This window comes from Salvelinus fontinalis, chromosome 28, assembly GCF_029448725.1.
Source record: "Salvelinus fontinalis isolate EN_2023a chromosome 28, ASM2944872v1, whole genome shotgun sequence".
In the NCBI taxonomy this organism is placed as follows: Eukaryota; Metazoa; Chordata; class Actinopteri; order Salmoniformes; family Salmonidae; genus Salvelinus; species Salvelinus fontinalis.
Window position 1 is genome coordinate 10,655,270 of NC_074692.1, and position 12,926 is coordinate 10,668,195.

General features: G+C 42.1%; 1 protein-coding gene across 1 annotated transcript in view; it reads right to left on the reverse strand.

The window, feature by feature from the left end:
• LOC129826120 (ectonucleoside triphosphate diphosphohydrolase 2-like) overlaps positions 1 to 9,379 on the reverse strand; it is a 13,994-nt gene extending 4,615 nt beyond the window's left edge. The window contains exons 1-7 of the mRNA XM_055886474.1: positions 9,097 to 9,379; positions 5,272 to 5,389; positions 4,469 to 4,619; positions 4,121 to 4,280; positions 3,727 to 3,954; positions 3,090 to 3,359; positions 895 to 1,014 (exon numbers count right to left, since the gene is read on the reverse strand). Coding sequence (XP_055742449.1) covers positions 895 to 1,014; positions 3,090 to 3,359; positions 3,727 to 3,954; positions 4,121 to 4,280; positions 4,469 to 4,619; positions 5,272 to 5,389; positions 9,097 to 9,213 — 1,164 coding nt within the window. The 5' untranslated portion in view covers positions 9,214 to 9,379. The remainder of the gene's footprint in view (positions 1 to 894; positions 1,015 to 3,089; positions 3,360 to 3,726; positions 3,955 to 4,120; positions 4,281 to 4,468; positions 4,620 to 5,271; positions 5,390 to 9,096) is intronic.
• Positions 9,380 to 12,926: the final 3,547 nt, after the last annotated feature.

The window sequence follows — 12,926 nt, forward strand, 5'->3', positions numbered from 1 at the left end:
TTCTTACAGACAATGACAGCCTACACCGGGCTAAACCCGGACGCCGCTGGGCCAATTGTGCACCGCCCTATGGGACCCCCAATCACGGCCGGTTGTGATACAGCCTGGATTCCAACCAGGGTGTCTGTAGTGACGCCTCTAGTACTGAGATGCAGTGCCTTAAACCGCTGTGCCACTCGGGAGCCATTTGATATAATAATACAAAATTCCAGCCATTACAATAGCTCCTCCCACCTGCCTCCCTTGATACACACATCAACAGGGCATTTTCATAAGTGCTCAGAAAACATCCAAAATGCCGGTAATGGAATTAAATTCCCTGACTATTAGATCTCCTTTCACTCAGTTGATAATCCTGTGCAGTGCCTGCTACCCTCCAGGTAACATAATTAAGGCTCACTCTCACAGCCTACGTAGATATTTTCTTCCCAGCATTCAACATTTGGGAGAACATCCACCCTCTCATGCTATTTGACTCAGTTGCTGTAATACGAGATTCACTGTACACGCTTAGAAAAAAAGGCCTCCAAAAGGGTTCTTCGACTGTCCCCATAGGATAACACTTTTTGCTTCCATGTAGGACCCTTTTTGCTTCCAGGAAGAGCCCTTTTTGTTTCCATGAAGAACCCTTTTGGGTTCCATGTAAAACCCTCTGTGGAAAGGGTTCTACATGGAACACAAAAGGGTTCTACCTGGAACCAAAAGCATTTTATCTGGAACCAGGGTTCTTCAAAGGTTTCTCCTATGGGGACAGCCGAATAACCCTTTTAGGTTCTAGATAGCACCTTTTTTTCTAAGTGTTTTGAGAAAATGTGAGAAAAAGAGAATGTGCTTTAGAGCAAGAAAACCATAAGAATAGTCTGAGTCAGTCAGCTGAGCCCAGCAGTACAGTACTTCCTGATAGCTCATGTTGCAGACAGTGTGGGTGGCTCCATCCAGTAGAGTGGGGGATGTTACAGTGATGCCAGTGGTGCGCTGCAGGAAGACATGAGTGTAGAAGAAGGCAGAGAACGCCTGTGGAGAGGAAAATAAAACAGATTGCTCAACCCTTGACATCAGAGCAATACCCAGAGGATTAGCCTGTCTAATTAATCTCATGAGGCTGTGGGATTTGTCTGCATGCGATGGCATACAGTGACATAGCCTATGAATGAAAACATAAAACCCTATTGTTCTGACCAAAAGTCAGCAAATAAATACTTGCATGAAAGGAAATCAATCCATCTTATTGTTAAATAGCTTGTACCAAAGTACATACAGTGTATTCGGAAAGTATTCAGACACATTTTCCACATTCTGTTACGTTACAGCCTTATTCTAAAATGGATTTAATAAGAATAATTCCTCATCAATATACACACAATACACCATAATGACAAAGCAAAAACAGGAGAAAAATAATGGTGCAAATTTATTACAAATAAAAACCAGAAATTCCTTATTTACATAAGTATTCAGACCCTTTGCTATGAGACTCCAAATTGAGCACAGGTGCATCCTGATTCCATTGATCATCCTTGTGATGTCCTGTGTGGTAAATTCAAATGATTGGACATGATTTGGAGGCACACACCTGTCTATAGAACGTCCCACAGTTGACAGTGCATGTCCGGGCAAAAACCAAGCCATGAATTGTCCATAGAGCTCCAAGACAGGATTGTGTCAAGGCACAGATCTAGGGAAGGTTACCAAAAAAAATCTGCAGCATTGGAGGTCCCCAAAACACAGTGGCCCCCATCATTCTTAAATGGAAGAAGTTTGGAACCACCAGGAATCGGGGAGAAGGGCCTTGGTCAGGGAGGTGACCAAGAACCCGATGGTCACTGTGACAGAGCTCCAGAGTTTCTCTGTGGAGATGGGAGAACCTTCCAGAAGGACAACCATCTCTGCAGCACTCCACCAATCAGGCTTTTATGGTTGAGTGGCCAGACGGAAGCCACTCCTTAGTAAAAGGCACATGACAACCCACTTGGAGTTTGCCAAAAGGCACCTAAAGGACTCTCAGACCATGAGAAACAAGATTCTCTGGTCTGATGAAACAAAGATTGAACACTTTGGCCTGAATGCCAAGTGTCACATCAGCAGGAAACCTTGCACCATCCTTACAGTGAAACATGGTGGTGTCAGCATCATGCTGTGGGGATGTTTTTCAGAGGCAGGAACAGGGAGACCAGTCAGAATCGAGGGAAAGAGGAACGGAGCAAAGTACAGAGAGATCCTGGATGAAAACCTACTCCAGAGCGCTCAGGACCTCAGACTGGGGTGAAGGTTCACCTTCCAACAGGACAGCGACCCTAAGCACACAGCCAAGACAATGCAGGAGTGGATTTGGGACAAGTCTCTGACTGTCCTTCAGTGGCCCAGCCAGAGCCCGGACTTGAACCCGATTGAACATCTCTGGAGAGACCTGAAAATAGCTGTGCAGCAACGCTCCCCATCCAACCTGACAGAGCTTGAGAGGATCTGCAGAGAAGAATGGGAGAAACTCCCCAAATACAGGTGTGCCAAGCTTGTAGCGTCATACCCAAGAAGACTCTATGCTTTAATAGCTGCCAAAGGTGCTTCAACAAAGTACTGAGTAAAGGGTCTGAATACTTATATAAATGTGTAAACATTTATAAAAACCTGTTTTTGCTTTGTCATTATGTGTGTAGATTGATGAGGGAAAAAAATATTTAATCCATTTTAGAAATAGGCTGTAATGATTTATTTATTTTTAATTAACTAAGCAAGTCAGTTAAGAACAAATTCTTATTTACAATGATGGCCTACCCCGGCCAAACCTGGGCCAATTGTGCGCCGCCCAATGGGACTCCCTGAGGGCGGCCAGATGTGATACAGCCTGGATTTGAAACAGGGGCGGTATTGATGCCTCTTTCACTAACAATCAGTGCTTTAGACTGTTGCCCCACTCGGGAGCCCCCCAAATGTAACAAAATGTGGAAAAAGTCAAGGAGTCTGAATACTTTCCGAATGCATTGTAACTAAATATTAGGATACTGTGTACATTTGAAAGAACCTGGGATCTATTCTGACAGTGAACCATATATTGATCCTAAAGTGCGTTCCATGCAGGGGATCCTCCTCACCATGAAGCTACCAGTGACGTTGGGCTGAAAGACTCCATCAAAGGAGCACTTGGAGAAAGAGCACCTGTCAAAGGAGAATATCTTGGACATGTTTCCCAGGCAGTGCTGGTAATGCCCCGTTCCAATCACCATCAGGGGGTCCTGGGGGCTGTAGGGAGTGGGCATTTGGTCTGCCGTGCATGGGGAGTCAAACACCTTGTCCAACTTCATGGAGACATTGAAACCTGCTGGATAGCAGGGGTGTGATACATGGGGCCCAGCACCTTGAGTCTGAGAGACAGAGGAGACAAAAGACATACCTCTGTAGCCATATCCTCATGATAAATGGATATAAGTTGCAGTGGAGGCTGCTGAGGGGAGGACGGCTCATAATAATGACTGGAACGGCGTAAATGGAATGGTATCAAATACATTGAAAACATGTGTTTGAGGTATTTAATACCATTCCACTGATTCCGCTCTAGCCATTACAACGAGCCCGTTCACCCCAATTAAGGTACCACCAACCTCCTGTGATGTACAATATTTGAGCCTAACGTTGATCTATGTTTTTACAATCATTACGCACTTTGGCTTGTGATGTACTCAATCATTCTGTGTTTGTAATGCTACTGTGTTTTAGGAGAACGTGTGTTACCTTAACCAAGTGAGCCAGCAGTCTGCGTAAGACCTGGTCCCTGCCGTAGCACAGGAAGCTCTGTGTGTATAGGTGGTAGTCTCTACCATAAAGATGCAGCTCCATGACGTTACTCTTGTCCTCCACCACGTCTGCGGTCTCAAAGGTAATCTGAGTGGAGGCGCCTCCGAAGTCCAGAGCACCCACTGTATCTCTGCCAGGACTAAGCCAATGCCCCACAAAGCCATACTAAGTGACAAAAGAAAGAATGAAAAGGAAATTAAATGACAGCCAGTTCGTCTTGAGAAACAATAAAAACAAACCAATGTTTCTTATTCATCTACATTGCCAACACTGCTTAACATTTATTCCTCAGTTGTATTGAATGGCTCTAATGCGGACTCTGGAGCCTCACCTTGATAAAGTTCTCTAACAGGTAGTTTACAGTGACCCAGGCATATGCCCCCTCCTCCTGTCCACTCATGATGGTCGCCCCTCTGAAGTCGAAAGGATAAGTATGCAGCTTGCTGCCAACTTCCTTTAGTATCTTCTCTGACTCTATGGGGTTGGATATACTGTGGGAAAGAGAGAGGAAATAGACATTATTGTCTAGATCTGTTCCTATCAAAATGTTGTCATTATCCAACATAAAGCCATTCATTAGTCATTCTAATGTGACAGCTCAAATAATCCATGAATGGAAGATGCTATTGCACTGTGTATCTGATCTGAAAGTACATTTAATGGTGTGTTGCCCACTCACTTCAGAAGCCTCATACCCGCTGTGGCTCCCAGATACAATGGGGTGAGGTGGTGTCTGGATTTGGGGATGTCTTTCAAAGCCTGATCCAGACAGGGTTCCAGACTGCGTCCTGCACCCCCTCGCTCACCTGCATAGCTGGATACCCCTCCTCCTGGGTAGGTATACAACAGAAAAGAATAGAGTAGAATACAATAGAAATCAGAAAATAAATACCACAAAGTGCACATGACTTCTGCCAATTTTGACTTGTGCCTGACCTTTTTTCTTTCATGTAAGAGAACATGTATCTGAATGGATGGAATACAATTTCACAAGTGTTTCTATGGTAACCTGCTCAACTGAAACCAAACATTAGTATTAGAGGAAGAAATGTAGAGGGCAAACAGCGTACATGGCATAAAAACAGGAACCTGACCATTCAGTTAAACAGAATTATACAAAAATAATTACTGTGAAAAATCACTTCTGTAATATGAATGTCTCTGACCGGTCATTCCTCATTCCTTTGGAGAAAAATGTAAGTAGAAGTGAAAGTTTCCAGAACACTCCAACACTGGATGAGTGGCAGCCTTTCTGGCTCTGATAGACACTACTGAATTTGAAATCCAATACTAGCCCTTACCCTAAGCATTTCATGTAGATTTGGAATGGATAGGTATGAGAAATATGGTAATAGCTCCACTTTTCCCTGAAATAGGTGAGGTGGATATTGTGTGTGTCACATTAACATATGCAATCTCTTCAGTTTTAGTGGGTGTGTTAGGGGTTGATACCTAATAGTGTATTAGCAAAAGCACTCTTACCCTTGACATGGCACTCGCTGTGCTGAGTGACAATGCCAGTGCCATTTTGTTTATCAGCTGGCCACTTGTAGATGTACATAGCAGTGTGGGACGAGCCAGCATCCAGGACTACTCCATACTGAAACAGACAGAACGGTTGGAAAAGTCAGAGAAACAGGCTAAATGTAAATAAGCAATACACGTTTCAGAATTTACCTGGCAATACTACAGTACTTTTTACATTTATTGTACATCTTACACCTGTTGACATTTCAGTGCTTTTATTTTCAAAATGTGTGTTATGTCCCCTGCACAGTGAAAGGTTCCCACAGCGAAGTCAAAGTATCGCTGACCAACATCTGGTCCTTCAATATGTGTTTCTCATTAATACAGTATGGCCACAAAAGGTCACCAAAGTAACCGATGAGGACAGAAAGAAAGAAAGGATAAAAGTAACCAAAAGAGACAATAGAAAATTTGCTGAATAAAAGAGGCATGCATATCTTTTATTCTCTCTACATCTTTCATTTTCGCCTTTTATTTTCTGGTCTTTTATCCCTTCCTTTTATGCTTCCCTTTGAAGTTGGGCTTGATTTCAAAAAGGTTTTCCAGTGAATGCTCTGAGGTTGGGTTTATTAGGCAAGATACTGCATGTCAGGCAGAGCTGTATCTGAACAAGTGTGCAGTCCAGGTGCATTCCATTGCCAAATTGCAGACATGCTGGTTTACTCATCTCCAAGTTTCAGTATTTGTCTGTCTCTGACATGTCTTCGTTAAATTGTTAAATTTAATCTAACTTTTTAACTCCACATTATGCACATCCATAGTATAAATAATATTGCATTTGTGGTTTATTGTATTGCCTTTGTAATGGGGAATGTATATAACCGGTTCGGGATGCTTTAGAGAGCATTGTTTCTACAGATTCCAAGAATGAATCGTATTCTACTGAATGAAGCATAAAATACACTGAACAAAAAATATAAACACAACATGTAAAGGGTTGGTCCCATGTTTCATGAGCTGAAATAAAAGATCCCCGAAATGTTCCATAAGCACAAAAAGCTTATTTCTCTGAAAGTTTGTGCACAAATCTGTTTACATCCCCGTTAGTGAGCATTTCTGCTGTGCCAAGATATGCCACACCTGTCAGGTGGATTGATTATCAAGAAGCTGATTAAACAGCATGATCATTACACAGGTGTACTTTATGCTGGGAACTTTAAAATGCCAACACAATGCCACAGATGTCTTAAGTTGAGGGAGTGTGCAATAGGCATGCTGACTGCAGGAATATCCACCAGAGCATTTGCCAGATAGAGAAATGAACATTAAATTACCATAAGACGCCTCCAATGTTGTTTTAGAGTAATTGGCAGTACGTCCAACCGGCCTAACATCTGTAGACCACGTGGAACCACACCAGCCCAGGACCTCCACATCTGGCTTCTTCACCTGCGGGATCGTCAGACCAGCCACCCAGACAGCTGATGAAATTGTGGGTTTGCACAACCAAAGAATTTCTGCACAAACTGTCAAACCGTCTCAGGGAAGCTCATATGCGTGCTTGTCATCCTCACCATGGTCTATACCTGACTGCCGCTCGGCATCGTTACTGACTTCAGTGGGAAAATGCTCACCTTCGATGGCCCCTGGTAAGATGGAGAAGTGTGCTCTTCACAAATCAATCCCGGTTTCAACTGTACCGGGCAGATGGCAGCGTGTATGGCAGCGTGTATGGCGTAGTGTGGGCAAGCGGTTTGCTGATGTCAATGTTGTGAACAGAGTGCCTCGTGGTAGTGGGGTTATGATATAGGCAGGCATAAGCTACGGACAACGAACAGAATTGCATTTCATCAATGGCATTTCAATGCACAGAGATACCGTGATGAGATCCTGAGGCCCATTGTCGTGCCATTCATCACCGCCATCATCTCATGTTTCAACATGATAATGTATGGCCCCATGTCGCAAGGATCTGTACACAATTCCTGGAAAATGAAAATGTTCCAGTTCCTCCATAGAATGCATACTCATGAGACATATCACCTATCGAGCATGTTTGGGTGTGTATGGTGTCTTGTTACATGAAGGGTGTTCCAGTTCCCGTGTACGACGTGTTCCAGTTCCCTCCAATATCCAGCAACTTCCCACAGCCATTGAAAAAGAATGGGACAACATTCCACAGGCCACAATGAACAGCCTGATCAACTCTATGCGAAGGAGATGTGTCACGCTGCATGAGGCAAATGGTGGTTACACCAGATACTTACTGGTCAGTGATGCATATCTGTATTCCCAGTCATGTGAAATCCATAGATTAGGTCCTGTATATCAGTAAAACCTTTGAAATTGTTGCATGTTGCTTTTATATTTTTGTTCAGTATAAGTCTTCAATTGACAAACAATAGCTTGGATATGAATTGCAATTGTGATGCACTAATGCAGAACTCTGAACCCTGCGGCAATGCATATCATCACCACTTTAGTAGTTCCACCTGCTCCTTTGTGTTAAGAGGGAAAGCAACATTAAGCCCACATTCAAATCAAACAGTGGATTTAAAAAAACACCGATTACAATGTGAGGAATAGCAAGTTGGTGAATGGACCCCTGATAAAAACTTTGGAATAACAGTTGAGTTGAAGCTCTGGGTGGTTTCCCAGTGACCCCCAGAGTTGGGGAGTAATGGATTACATGTAATGTAATGGATTCCAAAAAAAAGGTAACTGTAATCCGTTCCCAACAAACCAGGTGAAGCTGCTTAAGAGAATGCAAAGAGTGTGCAAAGCTGTCATCAAGGTAAAGGGTGGCTATTTTGAAGAATCTCACATTTAAAATATATTTTGATATGTTTATCACTTTTTTGGTTACTACATGTAACCTTTATTGAACTAGGGAAGTCAGTTAAGAACAAATTCTTATTTACAATGACAGCCTACCGGGGAACAGTGGGGTTATTGCCTTGTTCAGGGGCAGAACGACAGATTTTTACCTTGTCAGCTCAGGGATTCGATCCAGCAACCTTTCAGTTACTGGCCCAATGCTCTAACCACTAGGCTACCTGCCACCCTAATCAATGATTCCATATGTGTTATTTCATAGTTTTGATGTCCTCACTATTATTCTACAATGTAGAAAATATAAAAAATTAAGAAAACCCTTGAATGAGTAGGTGCATCCAAACTTTTGACTGGTGCTGTACATTTTTGTCTTCTTCTAATACCTGTTAAGGGCAAATTGATCTTAAAGTAACTGAATGTAATCATATTACATTACTGAGTTTGGGTAATCTAAAAGTTACATTACTGATTACAATTTTGGACAGGTAACTAGTAACTGTAACTGATTACATTTAGAAAGTAACCTTCCCAACCCTAGTGACCCCATAGTGCACAAACACCAAGAATATTGTTAACAAATGTTATTATAGTAGGCTAAATGCTATTATATCTTATGTTGTTAGCAAAAATATTCAAAATAGTCCTATGTTTTCCTAGCCTCTCTTATCGCATGCCTTCATAACATTATAACCAACATCTTTTCAGCTTTTCAGTCCTGCAAGCAAGCTGTAGGGCTATAGCCTACATACAATATTATATTTGTAACAGCTTGGCACCAAATGGTGCATTAATTAAACAACCTGTGTAGTGATCAGTCCCTGCAATGATTAAGTAAGATTATATAATACTGTTATCACATCAGACCTAACGTTATTTTCTCAAATTTGATCTAGCCTATGTCGTGAAATTATTGGCTAAACCACTCATCGACAGGTGTATGCAAATACGGTAAGTAGTTTCATTTTCTAACCCGTAAACATGAGAAAAGGTAACGAACGTTATTACCATGAATTGTGGAGGTTCCCTCACGTCGTCAATCGGGATGACGACCAGTAGAATCCCTGCTATTCCCAGTAGCAGGAACACGGCCGGGGCTATGACTTGACGGTACTGGGAACTCATGAGGCTTCCCTGTCGCTTCTGTCACAGAGACCGACAAACGAGCCAGTTGCTGGTGCCACAGCCCGTGCCAGGAAAAATATGATTAACAGCGAACCCATGCATGAGGAAAGCGTAATACTTCTGTGGGGGAGTGCAGATGTGGGTTTGGCCAGATCCATTGTCCTATCAACACATGCCCTGATAATAATTTGATATTTTTTCATGATGGACCCACAGTGGTGGTAAACACACCAGTGATAAAACCTGAATTTACTCTGGAGAAGAGATTATTTGATTGAATGACAGTGTTGAGTAGGATGAAAGTCTTAAAGGGGACCAAATACAATTGTGTTTTGGATACTCACTCAGAGGGTAAGTAATAGGTATCCAATGAGAATGCAAATTAGAACTGGTTATAAAAGGGCATGTCTAGCTCAGCAGCTAGTTTAAGGTGTACAGTAACCACCAACAAACTACAACTCTACAGTTGGAAATACAGTGAAATGGCAAACAAGGACTACTAGGCCTATGGTTTTCACAGTGAGTTGATGACATCATGTTGGTATTCACATCAGTCACATGTAACCTTTGTTCAGCTGAAGTAATAACATCAGAACCATGTCATAAAGGCCAGAAGAATGCTTTCTTTTTACCCATAAATGTTCTTTCAGTGGTTGGAAAACTCTTCTTTTTTTTGCCATTCACACCCCATTACTGTTTGCTCTCTAAGAGGCATTCAGGGTAATATTAAATGCAGATTGTCAGTCACATCTGAAATGATGGTGTAATGGTGCCCTGCAGTTGGTCTGAAGCTACAGATGTCTCTGCTGGTCATGATCGCCGTAGAGTGAGAGTGAAGTCTGGAAGAACACACACAGAACAACACTGTGCCGCCATTTGATATTTTGATCATATTAGTCTACAGCAGGTCCACAAACATTTAATAGAAACATGTTTACTGTTAAAATACCTTTAGGAAGAAGACTATAAGTCACCCTCTTGTGGCACAATGTTGTCATCACAACTTCTTTGACGAATCAGGTAAAATTGTGATGAATAAGAATATCAAGCTAATTGACAGATTTTGATCGATGATGCAAAACTTCAACTCTTGATTGGTGAAAATGTTCTCTCTGTACTTGATATCTCTATTGGTCAGATTTTGCTGCCCTGAAAGATTGGAATAATTCCATATCAAGATCAATATAAATGCTAGACTTTTGAAAAAGTTATATGTTATATGAAAAGTTTGTCATATGTACTATATTACTGTCTCTTTATTTACCTCCATTTGAAATGTTTCTCTAATTTGAACCAGTGGAGGGTGCTACTCTCTCACAATTCTATGTGAGGCAACCTACAGACATACCCTGGTCTATGCTTTGAGAAAATTACCCAACTCTGGTTAATTCAACCACAACTGAACCAGCAGTAACCTACATTCCATGTCTATCTTCTTCATTGGTGTCCATGCTTCTTTCAACAGCAAAGATCGTGAGACTAACCATCCATCAATATAGCATGGCGACCTGGGTTAAAGGCAGCTGTCAGATCGATACAAATTAGGCCTATGATTCTGCTCATCTGCCTGCAGATGTCAAATGATTCATTTTCAAAGGAGATTGATTTTCAAGAGAGAAATAGAATGTCACACCTCCCAGGGAGTCAGTGACCTCAGGTTGTGTGTTTGCTGAGGTTTCATTTTGATGAAGAGGAGCTGTGCTTTCTAGTCTGTCTTCAAAGGCTGAATGAATGTGTGGTTAGATTGGCATAGGTAATCTATAACGTCATTTAAAACCAGTTTGAAAGTATATACAGTATGCTGTTTGATGTGTCCCAGAATGTCCAGCAGTACAACAGAATTTATCCAAGCCTCCCCAATGCTTGCTCTCCAGTGTGGCCAAGACCGTGTGTGGTGTGGCGTTCATGCCGAACGGTAGATGACACTGGAGCTGGTAACATGTACTGGAGTTGTGCGAGGGGTGAGACGCACGGGTGTTTGATTGCCTGAACAAAGCAGAGGGGAAAACATAATATAAATGGCGTAGAGGTGAAGAGGTTAGGAACATAATTCTGAAATGCACAGATAAATCAGCAGTGTCCAGCCAGTCAGGCAAGGCCACTCCTCTCTCCTGCAGGGCCAGCTCTGGTCCAACCAAAAACAACCTGATGTTTCCTCTCTAAGAACAACACTGTCACTGTTCCATCCCCCGGGCCTGGTACCGGGTCCCTGAGGACTTACATAGCCTGCTGCTGCACATTGGAAGGCCAGGGCACCGGGAGGGCATTCACACCTTGTAAAACTTAACAACTTGTGCATTTGTCAGTCCTAGTCCTCTATTGCCCCTGTGACTAATGCAAGCCTTTGAAGTGACTTTCTCCATGGAGCAGGGTGATGGAGAATGATGATCCCTTATGTATGTGAATAATGCAACGTTGCCGACATGCAAACAGCATATCGGCAAGTGACACAGGCAGACAAGATATACTATAGAAGAACATGTTTTTCGGCCACTTGAAAAGTCATACGAAGAGACGGAAATTAATCAACAAAGTGTAAGAAATCATGTCTATACTGTACAGTTTGCCAAGTCGAATACATTTAAGTAAAACACAAATAGACAGAGGTAGTTTCATCAACGATAACAACTACGTTATGTCATTACACTGACACTTTTATGAATAGTCCCTTAGAAGTGATGCGTACTGTAAGACAGGGAGCAGAACTAATGGAGCTATTGCATACCACACTTGTCAAGCTATGGAATCTTTGAGACTTCTAGAGGGTTCATCACTAAAGTCCACTAATCCATCTATTGCATGCTGGAATTTTTTGTGAAAAAGTCTTTCTATGTAAGGAACGTTCACGGTTTCCATGTAGGACATGTCAGTTGTGGCTTGCATGGATTGCTTCACTTTTGTTCTGAAATTCTTTCCCTTTTAACTGTACATGCAGCCTGGTCTCATAGACTAGACTTAACATAGTAAATGTAAATCCAGCACATTTAAATTAGTATGATATGTTACGTTTGGTATTGTTACGTAAGACAGAAGGTTACTTGACGCAAAAACGAAAAGAGGGTGGATGGGTGGCGTATAACACGAATGTCTAGCAACCCTTAGGTTGCATGTTTGAATCTCATCACGAACAACTTTAGCATTTTAGCAACTTTTCAACTATGTACTACTTTTTAGATACTTTGCAACGACGTAGCATGTTAGCTAACCCTTCAGTAACCTTAACCCTTTAACCTAACTCCTAACCTTAACCAGCTAGCTAACTTTAGCATTAGCCACCTAGCCACTTAGGGAAAGTGGGGGATACCTAGTCAGTTGTACAACTGAATGCAGAGACACATTTCAGTTGAAGGCATTCAACTGAAATGCAGAACCCCTCTGAATCAGAGAGGGTGCAGAGGGCTGCCTTAATCAGTGGGTTAACTGCCTTGCTCAGGGGCAGAATGACAGATTTTCACCTTGTCAGCTCGGGGATTCAATCCAGAAACCTTTCGGCTACTGGCCCAATGCTCTAACCACTAGGCTACCTGCGTTAGCAACAACAAATTGGAATTCGTAACATATCATACATTTAGCAAATTCCTAACATATTGTACGTTTTTCAAATTCGTAACATACTGTATCATACGAATTGTAATTCGTAACATATCATACGAAATGGATAATAAGATAACCACAAATGAATACATACCATTCAGGAAAATAACACAGGAGGC